We start from the raw sequence: 19,281 nt of genomic DNA, 5'->3' as shown, positions 1-19,281 counted from the left end.
ACCAAAACATAGAGAAGGAAAACCACACAAGATTAAGAAAGTTAAACAAGCTAATCCCCTGTTGGCTATCAAATACATCACCTCCGATGCGTTATTGCACAAAACATGCAATTCATTGCCTAATTCAACGATCCTGAATTGTGCATATAATCCGCATATAAACATAATGCTGACAAGCAAACAAATTTTGGCCTGGAGGAGATTTTCACTTATTTGAATCTGATAATACCCAAATCTAACCTGGTAAAACTGAATATCACAGATACTGTATAAAAGGGAGAAAAGAAAAAAAGAAACAGATTGTTTGTCATCTTTTATCTAAGCTCAAAATTAATTACAGAAAATAACCTTCTTAATTGATAAACAGATGATATCAAGGTTTCCCATGCTCATCTGCTAGATGATGCCACTACTTGTCACGGGGAAGAGGAATGTTTCTCTTTGTTTGTGCTAGGTTCACACTCCAGATGACCATGCTTCATCTACAACAACAAGCAGCCTTATTTTACTAGGTGAAATCGGCCCATCAAGCACAATATCAGTAATTTGATCCAGGAGAGTCCCATGTTTCTGGTATGATCTTGTGCAGTGAACAAATAACTTCATGGCTTCCATTATTGCAACATGTTGAACCATGTTCATCCTGCAACATCTGAACATGTTCATACTCCTGCATGACCTTGTCTATTCTCTCCAAAACTTCTTCCATGGTTGGTCGATTTTTGGGGACACGCGACACGCACAAAAGGGCGATGTTCAGCACAGGAAATGCCCACTGATATTCAGTTTCTCTAACTCCTTTATCAAACACCTCTCCTGTCCATTCCTCTCTCACCATGGATGTCACCCATCTAGGTAGGTCTATGCTGTTTATTTCTATACTTTTTCCTGTTAGCAGTTCCAAGAGAATCACTCCGAAACTAAAAACATCACTTTTCTCTGTCAAACTGTTTTCTGGAGCAGTGTATCCATGAGAGGCAAAGAAGAATGATGTGTTAGGGTCTAAGAACTTTGATAGTCCATGCTCACTGATCAGAGGTTCATTTTTGTCATTAAGAAGGATATTTGAAAGCTTGAGGTTTCCATGAGGAATGATCTTTCTACCTTCCATATTCTGATAAATGAACCCCAAACCTCTTGCAATCCCAGCTGCTATGGACAGTCTCAGTTTCCATGGGAATTCTTTTTTACCTTGCATATATTCTGTAGCAAAATGAGAAATGTCAATTTTTATACTGAGGAAGTAAATATATTCGAGGTACAAGTAATAATTTCTTGTCTGACATGTGATAGTTTTCTCTATTATTTTTCCCCCTCCAGCTTAGAATGAATTCTTAGCTTTTTCATCCTCAAAAGAAATTTTATTTGGTTCTCACTTTATGCCCATTAATATCATGTGAGCAGGTTCAAAATGAAGCTGGTGTGTCCATCAAGTGTTCAACAGTCAATGAAGCATGTCATGACAAGTTATTGAACACCAAAGTAATCGAAGTACCATGTGCTTAATCAGTATATATGTTTCAGTGATTGTCATGTAATATGCTTAACCAAATTGTGGAAAAGTGAGAACTTCAAATACACACTTAATATCTGTTTGATAACACAAGGATAATGTGGTGACTTGAAAAGCTGAAATTACTGATTTCAACTTACCTTTTAGAAGGAATAGCAGACTTCCATTGCTTTGATATTTATAAATTAGAAGTTTTTCTTCACTTGTAGAGCGATAGCCAACAAGGGGAAGAATGTTTGGATGTTTCAGGTAACTTAACTGCCTCAATGTTTCTCCAAATTCACCAGAAGATACCTGCAAATTCTTTAGCCTTTTCACGGCATAATGCATATTATTCTTCAGTATTACCTTGTAAAGGCTGCTGCAAAAGCTTTCATTTCTCAAGTCAGCTGTGGCTTGAAGCAAGTCCTCCAATGTGAACCTTTCATGCTCTTCAACAAAGAACACAAGCTCTGAATCTGATCTCTTCTTCATCTTCACATCTTCTGAAAGTTCTTGTTTCTGTGTCTCGGCCAGAGAATCTCCAAGGGTTTCCATCTTCTCCTTCCCTTCATTTAACTTGGGAGCTTTCTTTCCTATAAAGAAAAGAGCTAATGATAACAATCCAACACCTCCCAGTATTGGTGCCAACTTTTTCCAATCTGTATACCATTTGCTTTTGGACCTGCCAGATTCATTGTTGTCAGGAGGACTTGATTCTGATGGATCTTGCATCAGTTTCCTTAACTTAAATCCCTCACTTTTACTATTCCTCTCTGATAATCTAGAATCCTCAGAAAAATCGTTGTTAGAGATGTCAAATGTTCTGAGATATCTCAGTTTTGTTAAGGTTTTAGGTACCCTCCCACTCAGCTGATTGCTGCTTAGATTCAAATACACCAGCCTTGTGCAGTGCACAACTGAGTCAGGAATGTTTCCTCTGATGCGATTCTCAGCTAAGTTAACACTTTCCAGATTTTGAAGCCTACATAAGGAATCTGCATTGATTATGCCACTAAGATTCATGTTCTGAAGGCTTATGTCTACAATATTGGAAGCATCTGAGTTGCATCTTATGATACCACTGATCTCAAGCAAGCATGGATGTAATGAAAATCCCAGGTTGCTCATGTTAAGTACATTTTGGGGATCAATGGCTCTCATGAAACTGAAGAAAGATTCAGATTCTGAGAACTCATCTGCACAAACTATGATAAAGAGAGGAAGAAGAAGAATGCAAACCAGCATTTTCTCCATTTTCTGCTACTGGGGTTCCTTCTTTGTTCATGCCAGTTTCTTTTGAAGTCAAAAACAGGAATCATGTACTTATCCAGCTGGCTTCTTTATTTGTGCATTAGGCAAGGACAAGATTCCCCCCCCCCCACATATTACAATGTTTCATGATCGTATTCCCCTTTGTTATTATCACCATGTATGTCTTTATTGTCCATGAAACATTCCAAAATACAGAATGTTTTTGGAACTATGAATGAGTGAAGCTCATTGGGCCACATCTGATTATAATAGTAATAATAATAATACTTGGCTTTTAGATATGACTTGTGAGCATTTCAAAATTGCTCTCAAGAGGTGTCTGATTATTACCTTGAACATTATTCAACTTTTCATTAACACCAAAGATTATTTCTTTCTCTCTCTCTGTTTTTTTTTTTTTTTTGGTTTTTTTGAGGTGGGTTTTGGGATAGAGTCTGTAGGAAGGAGAGTGACACTCCGAGACCTTCTAAGCAGCGGCACAGCCAAATCCTAGGCAAGGAGGGGCAAATTTATTTTAAACATTAAAAACTAAAAAAATAATCCATAATTAAAATTTTTATAAATAATTACATACTTAATAAATTTTTTTACGATATTTTTATGTTTTGAAATTATTAAACAACTAATTTATTGTTATTCAAGACTCAAATGGATTTAAAGTTTAAAATATCAAGATAAGAGGTGAAAAAATATGAAAAGAAGGGGTGCAAAATATAAAATCTTATAACCATAGTATGTAATTTTCTCCAAGGTAGGAAAGAATATTGTCACGGGTCATTACTCTCTCTTTAAAAAGCTAACTCGGTGAGATATGCAGTGCACTTGCTTTATATGCCTAGGATTCTCCTCAAGTTCCACTGATGTGGGACATAATAACTTTCCTGACCAATCTATGGTGCTTTATCATGGGTCATACCATTACTCTCTCCTCAAAAAACTAGTTCAACACACCCGCTTATATGTTCAGGACCCTCTTCAAATCCTTCTGACGTGAGATGTAATGATATTCTCCCTTTCCTTATAGGTGGTTCTATCACTGCTTCTAAGCATGCTACAAGCGTCTCGTTGTAAGCACAAAGTAGAGGATTAACCCAAGAGGCTACTGTATCTAATTGCAGCTACTCAATCAGCCCTGGAATGCTAGATGAGATATCTATCTATGGAGGGAAATATGCATACCAAAAAAGACTTTCAATGAGTACAACCTTAAACTATTTATGTTGTTAACCTGCATATATGGGTAAAGGTTAGAACAAAGCCAAGATATTTACAAGAAATATTCATGTACTGTACTATCTAATCTAATTGTAATATATATATATTTATATATATAATTTAGTGAAAAGGAAAGATTCTCATTGGAAGTTGCAATCAGTGAAGACTCTACGTTTAGGAGTTTGACAACTATATGATGATTGCAGAACACTTTGATTTTGGTCGTGTTATTGCTTCAACCCTCTTCTAGCAACATCATTTTTCTACTACAGTACCCTGTTTTTAAATTAAAAAATAATCAACTCACACAATTTAAAAAAATTAATTAAATATAATAATTATATATGAAAATAAAAAAATAAATTAGAATATCCCATATTAAGCAAACAAGTGTGCATTAATGTTTTGTCTCATAAATGAAAACTTTGATTTTATGAGGGGATGATTTAGGGAAGTTGTGACAAATTATTATTGAAATGTGTAATTTTTGCATATGGAAAAATAAAATGTGATAAATGTTCAATGAAATGTGTAATTTTTCCTATTTTCATAAAGGAGGGAGTATGATCTTGACTCTTAGAAGGCTGTGAATATGATGTGATGTTGCAGCCTAGGCTTGTTAAAATTAGATTTGTCATTCAACCCATAAACATGTTAATTCGTACTTCATTCATATGAACAACATTGTAACTATGTAAAATGAGTTTGCCTTATTCAGTTGGTTCATTTATTATCTCACCATAAAAATTAATTCATCCAATGAGTTCCATTAATGATTCACGATTTTTGATCTTATATTCAGAAACGGATCCATGTCCAAGAGGAAATTTTCATCTCATACCCGTAAGGAAATTATTCCTGAATCCCAAAAAAAATTTCACCTAGGTCCTCATGAGAAATTCCATTTACCCTATTTTAACTTTTTTTTTTAAACTAGTAATTTGCCCATGTACAAGGATGATGCATGTGAGACATTAGTGGAGATGTATGTTAAAATAATAAAAATAATTTAAGTAACAATAATGTTAGTTAGTTAAAATATCAATATTAAATTAAACATAAGTTAATTTAATTTATCATTATTGATTATCATTATATGAATGAAAAAAATAATTAATTGAATAATTGAATTCAATTAATTAATTGAATAATTATTCAAATTAAATAATTGAATTTCACGAGAGAAATTACATCCTTCAATACCTTTTTTTTTATACATAGGATTAAAAAAAAAACTCAAGCTCAAACTTAACAAAGTCTCATATAAGAAACACCAAGAGCATCATCTAATATCTACTTTTTCAAACCGTCTGGAGGGTGACCTAAGTTGTGTAGACCTTTTCCCAGATTCAGAGCATAAGAAGCCAAGAAGTCAACGCATTTGTTCCCTTCACCATAGATATGAGACACATCTCCACACACCAATCCCCACATAAAAGGGAATTAATCTAAGCAATCCGCCTGCTATTAGCATTTGTTGAGCATTACGAATCGGAATCCACACTCTCATGCCATGGGCTTCACAATAGATGAAGTCTCGCATCATTCAACACTAATTTGTAAATATTATTAGAAATATTTATATATTATTTTTGGTTATTGAGTGGCTATTTTATTTTTTATTTGTATACTTTTATGTAGGGAGCTGCTATTCAAAAAAAAAATGTCACAAATACATGATGATTATTTGAAAATAATCATTAAGTATTTATGACAAAATCAGGATGGGCTTAGCCTAATTGTTTGGGCAATCTTGTAGCACATGTATGATATTTGTCATTATTATTTGGGCTTAGCCTAATCGTTTGGGCTTGTCTGTGAGATCTTTATTAGTCTCAGGCAATCTTGTAGCACATGTATGATATTTGTCACAACATCCTTACACATTGCACATCGATCTTCTGTATGCATTCCCCGCTTCACACGACTTGCATTAGTAAGGAGTTTGTTATAATAGGACAATCACAAAAAGAGTTACATCATTCAGGGACATAAAGGTTTAATTTGACAATTTTTTTTTCACTTCATCAATAATAATTAAGGTTTTCACCAATGTTTTGGAACTTTTTAGTATTTTTCTTTTTTCTTTTTTCTTTCTTTACTAATTAAAGAGTGCTGAGAGAGAGAGCGAGAGAGAGAGCCCACAAATATAAAGTCCAAAGAAATATACATGAAGCAATTAACAAGGACGTCCTTCATGTTCAAACTTCAAAAATCCTTGTTGCTTTTATGTCCTTCAAGTTCAAAATTCAAAATCACACAGCCCTTTTGATGAAACCAAAAGACCGTAAAACAACAAAGAAAAGAATAAAGAAAAGAAAAGTGAGGCAATTGCTTTCAACTTTTTAATTTATCTATTTCCTGCCAGCAAGTAGTTTCGTAGGGGCATGAAATTTCATACGGGTATGAAGCACATTGGCACTGGAGCATGAAACAAGAATTTCAGAGATTAAGATATATGTCAGTATGAAGCAAAAGATAGGGGTATCAAACTGTTGACACCGATATGAATACAATGATACTGGTATGAAATTCTTCAAAAAAAACAAAAGACCTTTTCATTTCAATATGACCTTGGAGATAAGGGTATAAAACACTTGATTCCAGTATGAAGAAGAAAAACTCAACATAAAAAATTTTAAAACATTTTAAGCACAGACTGATCTTATTCAAAATAAATTGAAATAAATCAAATAATTATCCCCAAGCTCAAAAGAATAAAGATAATAAAGGGACAGGATTAAGAGAGAGAGAGAGTTAGAGATTTAAGCAAAAAATCCTCACTTCCTTGAGTCCTTTTTGACAAGCAACCTCATATGCAAAAGGCTTTTCTACTTTGTTATCATTAAAACCTTCAGGGTTCAACATACGATATCTTCCGCGGCATTCTTATATATTTCACATCGATCTTCCATATTCATTCCCCACTTCACATGACTTGCGTTGGTAAGAAGTTTGTTATGACAGGACAATCACAAAAAGAGTTACATCATTCAGGGACATATAGGTTTTCACTGGTGTTTGCTTTGGGTTTAATCAACATTTTAGACTTTTTGCTGTTTTACTATATTCTTTTTTCTTTCTTTACTAATTAAGGAGTGCTGAGAGAGAGCCTACATATATAAAACAACAACAACAAGCCTTTATCCCACTAGGTGAGGTCGGCTACATGGATTGCAAGACGTCATTATGCTTTATTATTTATCAAGCTTTTAGGAATATTATTAATTAAGAGATCGCGTTCAACAATTTCCAAGAGTATTCTCTTAAGCCTTCCTTTATCTCTTTTAATCGGACTCAAAGTTATATGTTCCACTCTTCTCACTGGTGCCTCCCTTGATCTTCTTTGTACATGCCCAAACCATCTCAACCAATTTTCTACCATTTTTTTTTCAATAGGTGCCACCCTCACTTTTTCGCATACGTGCTCATTTCGAATTTTATCTTTACGTGTGTGTTCGCACATCTATCGTAACATTCTCATCTCTGATACTCCAACTTTATGCTCTTGCTGTCCCGTTAGAGCCCAGCATTCACTACTATATAACATTGCCGGTCTGATAGCAGTGCGATAAAACTTTCCTTTAAGTTTATTAGGCACCTTACGGTCGCAAATAACTCCTTTAGCTTTTCTCCAATTAAACCACCAAGTTTGAATTTTATGTGAAATATCTCCACTGATTTCGCCATCATTTTGAATAATGGCTCCCAAATATCTAAACTTTTTCACTTGAGGTATAATTTGATCTTCCAATTTTACTTCTAAATTATTGTCAAATAGTCCTTTACCAAATTTACAATATAAATATTCCGTCTTACTTCTACTCAGACGAAAACCTTTCGACTTCAATGTCCTTCTCCATAACTCAAGTTTGCAATTAACCTCTTCTCTTGTCTCTGCTATAAGAACTATATCATCCGCGAAGAGCATAGATTTTGAAATTTCCCATTGAATATGTTCCGTCAAAACATTTAAGATCAAGTTGAACAAATAAGGACTCAGAGATGATACTTGATGTAGTCTAATCTTTATAGGAAAATCCTTTGTTTGACCACTAGGCGTTTTTATACTAATTTTTACCCTTTCATACATATCTTGTATGGCTTTAATATAAGCAATCCGTACTCCCTTTTTTTCCAACGCTTTCCAAAGCACTTCTCTTGGTATACGGTCATAAGCTTTTTCCAAATCAATAAAAACCATGTGTAGATCTTTATCTTTACAACGATACTTTTTCATTAATCCTTTTAGTAGATAAATCGCCTCTGTAGTTGATCTACCTGGCATAAAACTAAATTGATTCTTAGAAATACTTGTCTCCAATATCAACCTGTGCTCAGTTACTTTCTCCCACAATATATAAAGTCTAGAGAAATATATATGAAGCAATTAACAAGGACGTCCTTCATGTTCAAACTTCAAAAATCCTTGCTGCTTTTATGTCCTTGAAGTTCAACTTCAAAATCAAACGGCTCTTTCATGAATCCAAATGACCCTAAAGAAAAAAAGAAAAGAATAAAGAAAAGAAAATAAAAGCGAGGGAATTGTTTTCAGCTTTTTAATTTATCTATGTCCTGCTAGCAAGCAAGGTATATATCTTTGTTTATTTCAACGTAATAATTCACAGAACTTTTTATCCCAACTGTTTATATACTTGTTAGTTGCTGCATGTTCCTGCTTATCTTCTCTGTTAGTTGACAATAATGAAGGCGACTCTGAATTGGAAGCATGAAACAAACAAGAAGCCGAGGGCCGAAGCAACTTTCACGGTCCCTGCCGGCGAGGTCAAGCTCCAAGCTACAGTTACAGAAGCCTCTATCTTAAATAAAGGTCCGAGTTTGGAAGGATTGGTTCTGGCTCTTGAGAAACCTGATGCCTTCAAGGTCGACTACAATGTTCTGAAACAGGTATGTATGTCCGTGTACATTTTGGTCCATGAGAATCAGAATCCATAACAATAGCATGTAAATTTTTGGCCAAAAAAAAAATCAATAGTATATTTTAAGAAAAATTATGTATAGGCCTTATGGAGCAAACTTATTTATAAATAAATCCTGCAAAATTTAGAAATCACCATTAGGTTTTTTGATACCTGAGTGCAACATGAAATTAGGGTGTAAAGATAACATTATCCTTACTTGTAATGCACGATTATTTTAACTATTAAATATGTAAAATTATAGTAGTAAATTACTTGATTAATATAATATATTTTTAATATGGATATTATTATTTTTATACCCCAATTTCAAATTAAACTCAAATCTTAAAAGACCTAGGTGTATCTTTTGAATCTCACAGGATTTATTTATAAATAATTTTACTTCACAAAATCTATACATAATTTTCTAGGGTTCTAAAAATGAGTCAACTATTGAGCTTCAAAATGTTAGCACATCACATGATAATAAAGGAATCGACCAACTTATCTCCCACTACTACAAAAAATACCTATTAGAGTGCTCATAGCTTATTAAAAAAACACTCTAAAAAAACGAGATGAGATATACTGGAGCCCTAATTTAATTAACACTCTAGAAAGTTTAGTCTTTCGAAGCGCTTTCTATATAAAGCTTACGAGAGCGCTTCCCATGAAAGCACTCCTGTAGGCAACCCTATGAGAGCGCTTTTGTGGAAAGCGCTCCTAAAGAACTCTCAAGAACTCATTTTGTATTTTTGTAAGCTATACTTATGGGAGCGCTTTACAAAAAGTGCTCTCGTAGGCTATACTTGTAGGAGTGCTTCAAAAAGCACTCTTATAACTATAGGAGCACATGCAACGGGTGCACTTCAAAAGCGCTCTTATAGGCAAAAAATAAGTGCTTTGAAAAATATTTTTTGCAGTATCTAATCCCTTTCAACAATTTCCAAAATAGGCATGTTTGTTTAAGAGTCAAAAAAATGATTTTTAAATACTTTAAAGATTATATAAAAAATTATTTTGTAAAGATTTTACAAAAAGTAAATGTTATTTATATTTAGTTACAATAATAAAAAAGTTATTATTATTAAATTTTATTTTTTAAGACAAATTATATATAGCTCTGGTAGAGCAAACTTATTTACAAATAAATTATGCAAAAATTAAAAATTACTGTTACGTTCCTTAATATCTGAGTGTAATTTGAAGATAGGGTGTAATGACAACATTATCCTTACTTGTAATATATAAATATGTTAAATTATAGTTATAAAAAGTTGAAGTAATAGTTATAAATTACTTAATTAACGTAATATATTTTTAATATGAACATTGTTATCTTTATACCTCAATTTTAAATTATACTTAAATTCTAAGAGGGCTAGGTGTATCTTTGAATCTCAAAGGATTTATTTATAAATAATTTTACTTCACAAAACCTATGCATAATTTTCTAGAATTCTAAGAACGAGTCAACTTTGTGCTCCAAAATGTTGGCACATTATATGATAATAAAGGAATCGACCAACTTGTCTCCCTTTCAACAATTTCCAAACGAGGCATGCTTGTTTAAGAGAAAAAAATAAATCATTTTATACAATTTAAAGATTTTATAAAAAAATTATTTTGTACATATTTTATAAAAAGTAAATGTTATTTTATATTTAGTTACAATAATAAAAATTATTATAATTAAAAATTATTATATCTTTTTATTTTTTTATAAAAATAATTTATTATTTGACTATTTTACAATTTTATAATATCTATTTCATCCCATATTTTTAAAATATTCTTTCTCATTTATCACATTGAATTATTATCAAAAGCTACTTTATTAAAATAATTAAAAATTTGTTTTTTAATTCTAATTTATTTTTAAAAATTTAAAAAATTATCATAAAAACTCATAAAATATATTTAAAAAATAAATGATTTTATTTTTTTGAGCAAAAAATGATTTTATTATAAAATAAGCTAAAAAAAAGGAACTCATAAATCCTTAAATAAACCTCTAATATCAACACCAAATTGGTTAATCTTAAGAAAACTTCCCTGCCAATAAATCCTCAAATCAATCTCTAACAAACTTAAATATGAATCATTAGATCACAATTAAATTGGGGTAAATATCATAACTCCTTCAGAATTTCATCTGCCCATTCAAACCTTAATTACCCTCAATTCCTCAAAATCATCATGTGCTAGGGAAAAAGTACTCCGATTAAAAATTGTAATATAATTAGCTCTTGAAATTATGTGGATTTGTCTCAAGTTCTTCTTGAGCAAATGCATGGGCTCGCTTTAATTTCAACAAAATCTAAGAGACATTGGGTGTGTCTTCTCTGCTATATAGCCTCTCTATGATTAATTTCTTGCACTACATATGATTTCTTGGTTCGTGCAGGATTATAATTTCAAGTTTATGAACACAATTAGGGTTTTAGAGAAGCCATTGAAATTTACATACAAACATGGGTCGAAGGACAAAAGCACAGATTTAGATGCAACGTTGGAATTAGATAATGATAATAAGGTTTCTGCTGATTGCACCTTTGGCTCCGATAAAAATAAGTGCAAGTTGAATTACACTTACAGTCACAAGGGACTGATGACCACATTGAAGCCTTCATACGAGGTGGTTCACAATTCCTGGGATTTAGCAGTTTCACAGAAACTTTACGATAATAACACACTTGAAGCATCCTACAATACATCAAACGACAATTTGGGGCTTAGTTGGTCGCTGGCTTCAAAGCGCATTGGTACTTTCAAGGTGCATAGACACAAACACACATATATGTCTCTCTTATTATCTGTTTCATTTTTTATTTTGGTATGATATTATCCGATCTGTTTGCTTTTGTTGGAGGATTTACTAAGTATTTAGGATAGAGATTAAGAAATATGATTAATATGAAAGAATTTAATTTAATTTTTTAATGCGTATTTTATCCTTTATGATGATCTCTCTTACTAGTTAATTAAAGGCAGTTAAGATAAGGGTTAATTTTATAAATAATAGTTAATGTTGTCTTTCATTTTTTTTAAGTGATAGAGAAATAAAAGAAAAAATTTTCTTTAACCCTTAGTTTGATTTGAGGGGAATGGAAAGTAGGAGAGATGAGATTTTTTTTTCCCTTGATAAATAGGGAATTAAATGAAAGAAAACTAAAAGACAGTGCTAGTATCTTGACCTGAATCAAGGGGAGGGGGGAAAAGGGGATGAAACCCAATAGCATAAGAAAGAGCCAATTTTAAAAGCATATCAGTAGTTGCATTCACATCTCTTGAAATTCTCTAAGTTTTGAGAGATGAGATTTTAATGAGTTTAATTTTTTTAAAAAAATGGAGAAGTTGAATAATAATAAAAAATTCTGATGAAACAAAAGCACATGAGGGTACTAGACCCTTAAATCAGAAGCTAACAACTCAAAAATACTCCAGAGGGCCTATGAAAAGCACAACACCATCAAACCCATTTAGAGCTTCCTTTGCTAGAGTATCAACAACAACATTAGCATCTTGGCTGCACCGCAACACAGTTACACTCTAGTCTTTGCTTATTGTACTCTGAATTTTTGATATGAGGTTTCGATTAGGATGGTTTAGTAAACCACTAATATGTAAGATATTGACCACCTCCTTGAAGTCTGTTTCAATTTCAACCTTCCTCTAAGATAGTTCCTAGGCTCTCTTAAGACCCCATAAGACTCCCTAAAGTTTTGCATCCAAACTAGTCACATACCCAATGTGGTAAAGGAACCCACCCCTTGCCTCCCCAATGTGGTCCCTCGCAATCCCTTGCTGCCAACAATGTCTACATCCCCTCCACAAGCGCTATCAATATTTATTTTGACTACCCCTATTTTTAGTACTCGCTACTTACCATTACTCTTGTTCGATAGGTCTAGCATCAAACTTGGATAAGACCACTTTACTATAGCTTGTGCTTGAGCAAGGGTGACTTGCACACCAATTGCCTTATGTCGGAACATTCTCATGGTTCTGTCAAGCCGTACTCCTTTAGTTTTATTTATAAGTCACTTTCAATATATTTTACTAATATCAAGAAAAACTTTAAACCTGATTAACTCTGTCTAATAATTTAAAAAGTTCTCAACTTCACCCCTTTTAAATATACATACTTTAACAATGTTTTTTTTCTTTCCAACATTCAATGGAGGATAAAAAGGGAAGTTTGTGATGAAAATTTAATGATGTGACTTATAAATGAGACCAAAAATTCTTCTTTTTACCTTATAAATAAGACTAGAGGGAGCAGTTGCCTACACAAAAGGCCAAACCATATGTCCCACCGAATACCTTTAATCATATTTTTTTTTGAGAGATTCCATTCAATCCATTCCATATGTTTGTTCTAAGTACTAAATGAAGCTTTCTTCTTTGGAGGTACCAATCTTTCCTAACATCGAAACACTAGACAACAATCCCACAGTACATGAAGGATGTCTTCCTATACTGAGTACAAAGGGAGCAAGAGTCACTCAATTGAATACCATTAGCAACATAGAGAGAGCTTTTCATGAGCCTTCCTTGCACACATAACCAAAGGAAGGGTTTATGTTCCTAACGTGCCGAGCCTTCCATACTTTCCTCAATAAGTTCTTACACAACAACCAGTACTTAGACATATATTCTAATATGTTGATCTTGTAGTAAATTCCCCATTGTTTAACCACCTCCATCTTAGGAGGTACTCCCTATACTCACCTGAAACACGATAAATCACAAGAAGCACAGAGTCAATGAGATATTCCTTGAATTTTTCACTATTCCATCCTCTTGAGTGTGATATATATTACCTAACCATATCATAACAAATTTCTTGAGGCATTGGTTTCTTTACATACTATAGCAATAGCTCATAGTGAAGGAGCCAACAATCTTTCCAAAACTTCACACATGAGCCATACTAGATATGCCAAGCTAAACCCTTCATCATTTCTTCCCACTCATCTTGAGTTCCTTTCTAAGCACTTAAACCACCTTTATGAGATGCAATTTTAGGGACTATATCATCACTATATCTGTATTTTTATCTCATGAATTTAACATATAGAACATTTCTATGATTAATCAACCCCCACCCAAGCTTTATTGTATAGGCTTTGTTTAGGTGATACACCACCCTTAAACCAAGTCCACCCTCTTCCTTATGCTAATGGAAATCTTCCCAGGCCACTAAGTATATCTTTCTTTGTGCCCCTGTACCTCCCCAAAGGAATCGACAATAATTTTTATCAATTTCATTACATGTATGATTAGAAATATGGTGGACTGTATGGTGTATGTCAAAATGACCACAACCACTAAGGAGACTAGCTTATGCCTAGCTGCTAAGGACAATGTGCTTGCCTTCCAAGAAGATAAATGACTGTCCACATTATTCAACGCATGCTGGTAAGTAGTGTTAGAGACTATCTTATGGTATAAAGGTATGCCCAAGAACTTGCCAAGGTTAGAAGTAGGTGTTTAAAATTTTAAGACTCACTTATCTTGCTTACTTGAAAATGTCCCACATCCCCTGAGTAGAAGATCCTTGACTTGGTACTATTTACCTTTTCTCCAAAGACAATGCAAAAATCATCAAGTCATGCTTTGATCATACCTACTTGATCCATATTGGCCTTTATAAAGAGAAGTAAATCATCAGTGAAAAAGAGATAAGAAATCACAACGCCATTTATTTTTAATTGAAATGGTAGCAATCTTCCATTCTCAGCTTCATTTTGTATCATATGGCCAATTTCTCTATGGCCAAAACAAATAGATATGATAAAAGTGGATCCCCCTACCTCACTCACCTTAATGGATGAAATTGAGGGCCCTTACTACCATTTCATAGTACTTGTATCGCCATAGTTAATTAACATTTAGAAACCAACTCCATAAACTTAGATGGGATCTTCAACTATTTCAAGCATCGAAGTACAAATCCTCCACCAGACCCAGTCATAAGCCTTTTCTAAGTCAATCTTTAGAGCGATAAAACATCACTTTCCCTTATACTTTTAAAAAAGAGTGTATAATCTCTTGGGCTTTAATTATATTATCTGTACTTTGTCTAGTGGCTATAAATTAAACCTAGACAGTTTAAAGCAACTACTATAGGCATGTCATTCTTCAACCTTATAGCAGGAATTTTCATTACCACCTTATACACCACATTGTAGAGGGTAAGGGACTGAAAATCCTTCATAGTCTTAAGTATCTCAATTTTGGGAATTAATGGTACTTGAACTTCCAATTTTATGCCCTTTACCTCTAGCATTAAATAGTAAGATCTTCGCCCCTAATATGTGATTTTATTCAAATATCATGCTTGGGCTCAATTTTCTGCCCCTCCGTCCATCTATCATACTAGAATCGTCTCACTTGTTACACCACTATTTAATTATCATACTGAATGTCGGATCATACCACTATGTCTATGCCATCTCCTGTCGCCCCTTTAACATTTTCTTGAGAGTTTCCTTCCTTAGTATGCACACTTCCCACTTCCCTATCTCCTTGTATGTTTGGCCTCACTTGCACCCCTTCCACCCCAAACTTCTATGTCTTCTCCTAGAAATGCTTAGTATCATGCCTATATTCTCCATAAATGAAAGACATTGGATTTTCTTTTCTTTGCCATTAATGAATAAGATAGGTCTCAGTGCAATGTTAAGATCAAGTTCAACATAAAGTCGAGTAAAGTAACCTTTTTTCCTTCTCAACTTTGTCATATAGACTTTCAAAACACAGTCGATTTGGAACCCCAACACATACAAAACACCCTTAACGTAATAGGCCAAAGGAAGTTTAGCAATGTGAATGCATGCTGCAATCTTGATTATCTTCTCTTTATCTTGCTCAAAATCTTCCTTCTAAGGTTGAATAGCCAAGTAATGATCATAAAACAACCATGGCCTACCCATCAATGCTAGATTATAATTATCATTATTTTCGAACTAGACTACGTAGAATCCTAACCCCACATTGATGAGCTCTACTTCTCCATGCCAACCCTAAATCAATGTGATAGTTTTCTCTCTATGTACTCTAACCTTACCATATGCCTTAGAAGCTTTATTATCAAAGTGCTACTCTACTCCTTAACTAGCCTCTCTCTTTTTTATAGGGGGATGATCAGATCAGGTCCATAAGATGTGATCTTCACATAGATCCTCAATTTCCACCTATCATTATTCCATTAATCTTCTTCCTCCATGTCGTCCTTACCATTCTTGCATGCCTATTTATAGGGCTTTCACATCTTCCTAGCACCTACACCACTTGCAGGCCTCCCTACCTTTCTCTTCGTTGTGGGTTCTTTATCACATATCCATGGTTCATCTCTCATCTCTTAGTACCAAGATCTAATTGTTTGACAACCTACCTCCTCCTGCTTGAACTTTTTTCCTACTCTGAATAAGGGCATCTCTCTCTTCCAACAACAATGTAGGAAACTCTCTCTCTCTCTCTCTTTCTCTCTCACATACTCATCTCTCTCAAGTTTAAATTTTGGTAAACTAATTATATCTAGAAAATTGTATAATAAAATTTTAATAGAAAGAAGATGTAAGAGAAAATGACAAAAAATTAATTAAAAACGTTTAACATTACTACTCTATGTGTTTTAAATCAAACTCAGTAAAATTTTCCCTAAATTATTCCTTTCAAACCAAACAAGAGGTAAAAGTGAGAATAGATGTAGTCTTTTTTTATATTTGCAAATATACAATTGTATATGTTAACTTCTAATTTATATATTCTAAATTGCTTTTAAGGAATTTGGATATTCTAAAGTAAGAAAGGAATGCACATGTATTAATCTATGCTTTTAATATATCATTGTATATCTATTTTTCAACATTGATATACATAGTGTGATTCACTATTATATATCTATATTTCTCTTAGCTTCCAAAAAACATTTAATATCCATGCACACACCTCAAGAGATTCAATCTAAAGACCATTGAATGGAAATCAGACCGAACTAGTCGGGTCAACTCATGAATCAGCCTCTCTGCTTGTCTAGTTTTCCATCTGACCTAATCAACAAGTGATCTGAGAAAACCCAATTAACTTAGGATCAACCAAGTGTAAACTGCATAACCCGACAGGTTAGCTAGGTTAATCGGGTCACTTTTTTTTCCAAAAACCCAAGATGACAACATTTTAAGGTTTTTAAAAAAATTAAAAAAGCCTGCAATCAATTTCAAATGATGAAGTCATCAGAGGAGTTGATGAAGCCATCCCTTAACTAATGGCTTCAATTTTAATGATGTCTATGGTGATAGAAAATGGGGATGATATATGAAATATGTTAAAATATTTTTTAAAAGTAAATTATTAATTTTAAAAAAATAAAAGAAAAAATTATAAAATTTTCACTCTTGAATATTCTCATTTATTTAGATGTTAATTTTTTTCATATTCTCATTTATTTTTATGTATATAAAATAAATTATATTATTTTAATTAAGACCAGTTTGATTCTTAGTTAACACCTAGTTGAACTATTAATTCTTGATTTACTGTCTTGATCGGTTCAATGACCGGTTTGGTTTTTAATGCCTTGCGGGAGACCACTTGCCCTAATTTTCCTTTTGTCAAGTTTTGGACAAGATAGTGGAAATACTCATTTCATTTAAAAATGTAAGGTATTTTTTGAGGAGTTACATATTAAAAAATGTAAGGTATTTTTAGTTTTTTGAGGTGTAATCATTACATTTTTTTCAAAAGTATCCCTATTGATAAATGACTTTATATTTATTGATGTTTAATAGGATAAATATGAAAAGATAGGATTAATTTAAAAGTAAATAACTATTTTATTGGGGAGTAAGATTCAATTATAAATATTTTATATTTTTAAACGGATAGAGTAGTCATTAATTTAATATGGAGTTACATATTTTTGCTCAAAAAGATAATACGGAGTTCTATATAAATAATTTTTTTTAGAGAAATAGAAAGTTAAAAAATATAAAAATATTATTCTGATAAAATTTATAAAAAAATTGAAAAATTAGTAAACTTACTGTATCTCTTTCAATTAAATAAATTAAATGATGACTGATAATATGATATAAGATGTCACTTCTTGGTTTTGTATGTGTTTCAAAAGGCCTCATACGAGACAACAGGCAACATCCTTGGACTGAAATGGGAGTTGGATTCAAAACCTCGTGGCTGTTTTGAGGTAAATAGTAACATTTCGCTATTATTATGAAAAAAATTATAATAAAATTCATCTGAATTATGTAAATAATAATTTAACTTTTTAAAATATCATAATATTAGTAAAGTCTCTAAAAAACTCTTTATCAATAACTTTTTTTAAAAAAATATCATTTTACCCTTATTGATAAATTGTAATTTTTTATTCAATTCTTGTGATTCTTTGAAAAAAAATTGTGATTTTTTAAATAAAAGTTATGAATGGAGTTTTTTATTTTAAGAACTTATTTTTCAATAATAGAAATTACAATTGACAAATTATAATTTTTTATTTAATTATTGTTATTCACAAAATAAAAGTCATTATTCCTTAAACAAAAGTTGTGATTGTGGTATGTTTTTCAATAACAAAAATTACACCTGATGAGTTGTAATTTCTTGTTCAACTCTAGCGATTTATAGAATAAAAGTTATGATTCTTTAAATAAAAGTTGTGATTGGGTCTTTTTATTTTCAATAAGGTTAAAATAGTCTTTTTTTTCTAAAAAAGTTATTGACAAAGAGATCTTTAGGGACTTCATTGGTATGATAGCATTTTAAGGGACCACATTATTATTTATATAATTTAAAGAGATTTTATTACTATTTTTTGTTTGTTGGTTACTGATTTTGAAACAAATATTTTTGCACTTTTTTCTTTTTTCTTTTACGGTGACTTCTTAATTGGGAATTTTGTTTTTCAGATTGGAGCATCCTTAAACTTGGATGAGGAATTAAAAGTTCCCAATGTTAGTGCCAAAGCCACTTTTGATTTTGATATATAGTGTGTGCTTCTATTTATATTTTTACCCTCTCTCATTCTGTTACTTGATATGACTTGTATATTATAAATATTAGAACTCATTTTCCTTTTGAGAAAATACAATCTTTGGCCCTCATAATTTTTTTAAGTTTTGTTTTTAGTTCATGTAGTTTTTTTAATGTTTTCCATCCTTATAGTTTCAATAATATTGGGTAACTTTTATTTTTCAAATCCCCATAGTTTTCATTTTTTAGTGGTTTTCGCTACAAGAAAAAAGCAAATTTCTTTTAAAAAAGTTTTGAGAGAAAACTAGCCAACTTCTAGAGAGAAAACAATTCTTTTATAGTTTTTGTTTGGGCTAAATATGAAACGTCGTTTAAATA

General features: G+C 32.3%; 2 protein-coding genes across 2 annotated transcripts; one reads left to right on the top strand and one right to left on the bottom strand.

Annotated features, from left to right (window-relative positions):
- Positions 1-362: 362 nt before the first annotated feature.
- LOC129302637 (probable leucine-rich repeat receptor-like protein kinase At1g68400) lies at positions 363-2,749 on the bottom strand. The gene is made up of 2 exons (XM_054941550.1): positions 1,654-2,749; positions 363-1,203 (listed from the first exon to the last, which is right to left on the bottom strand). Exons 1-2 carry the CDS (start codon positions 2,747-2,749, stop codon positions 539-541), a joined length of 1,761 nt encoding a protein of 586 aa, XP_054797525.1. The 3' UTR covers positions 363-538.
- A 5,935-nt stretch (positions 2,750-8,684) lies between these two features.
- On the top strand, positions 8,685-19,023 carry LOC129300545 (outer envelope pore protein 24, chloroplastic-like). Its single transcript, XM_054939117.1, has 4 exons — positions 8,685-8,890; positions 11,312-11,680; positions 18,044-18,118; positions 18,840-19,023. Exons 1-4 carry the CDS (start codon positions 8,687-8,689, stop codon positions 18,918-18,920), a joined length of 729 nt encoding a protein of 242 aa, XP_054795092.1. The 5' UTR covers positions 8,685-8,686; the 3' UTR covers positions 18,921-19,023.
- The last annotated feature ends 258 nt before the right edge of the window (positions 19,024-19,281 follow it).

This window comes from Prosopis cineraria, unplaced genomic scaffold (genome assembly GCF_029017545.1).
Source record: "Prosopis cineraria cultivar Desert tree isolate PC_DT_omini unplaced genomic scaffold, ASM2901754v1 PC2, whole genome shotgun sequence".
Taxonomy (NCBI): Eukaryota; Viridiplantae; Streptophyta; class Magnoliopsida; order Fabales; family Fabaceae; genus Prosopis; species Prosopis cineraria.
Note: the sequence above shows the minus strand (reverse complement) of the source record. Positions and strands in the feature narration are given on the sequence as shown.

Excerpts from the sequence above, each read along its gene's own strand:
- LOC129302637 (XM_054941550.1), bottom strand. The coding sequence starts at position 2,749 with ATGGAGAAAATGCTGGTTTGCATTCTTCTTCTTCCTCTCTTTATCATA. Across the intron at positions 1,204-1,653 it reads TCTGCTATTCCTTCTAAAAG|AATATATGCAAGGTAAAAAA; the intron begins GTAAGTTGAAAT and ends ATTTTGCTACAG.
- LOC129300545 (XM_054939117.1), top strand. The coding sequence starts at position 8,687 with ATGAAGGCGACTCTGAATTGGAAGCATGAAACAAACAAGAAGCCGAGG. Across the intron at positions 8,891-11,311 it reads ACTACAATGTTCTGAAACAG|GATTATAATTTCAAGTTTAT; the intron begins GTATGTATGTCC and ends TGGTTCGTGCAG. Across the intron at positions 11,681-18,043 it reads AGCGCATTGGTACTTTCAAG|GCCTCATACGAGACAACAGG; the intron begins GTGCATAGACAC and ends GTGTTTCAAAAG.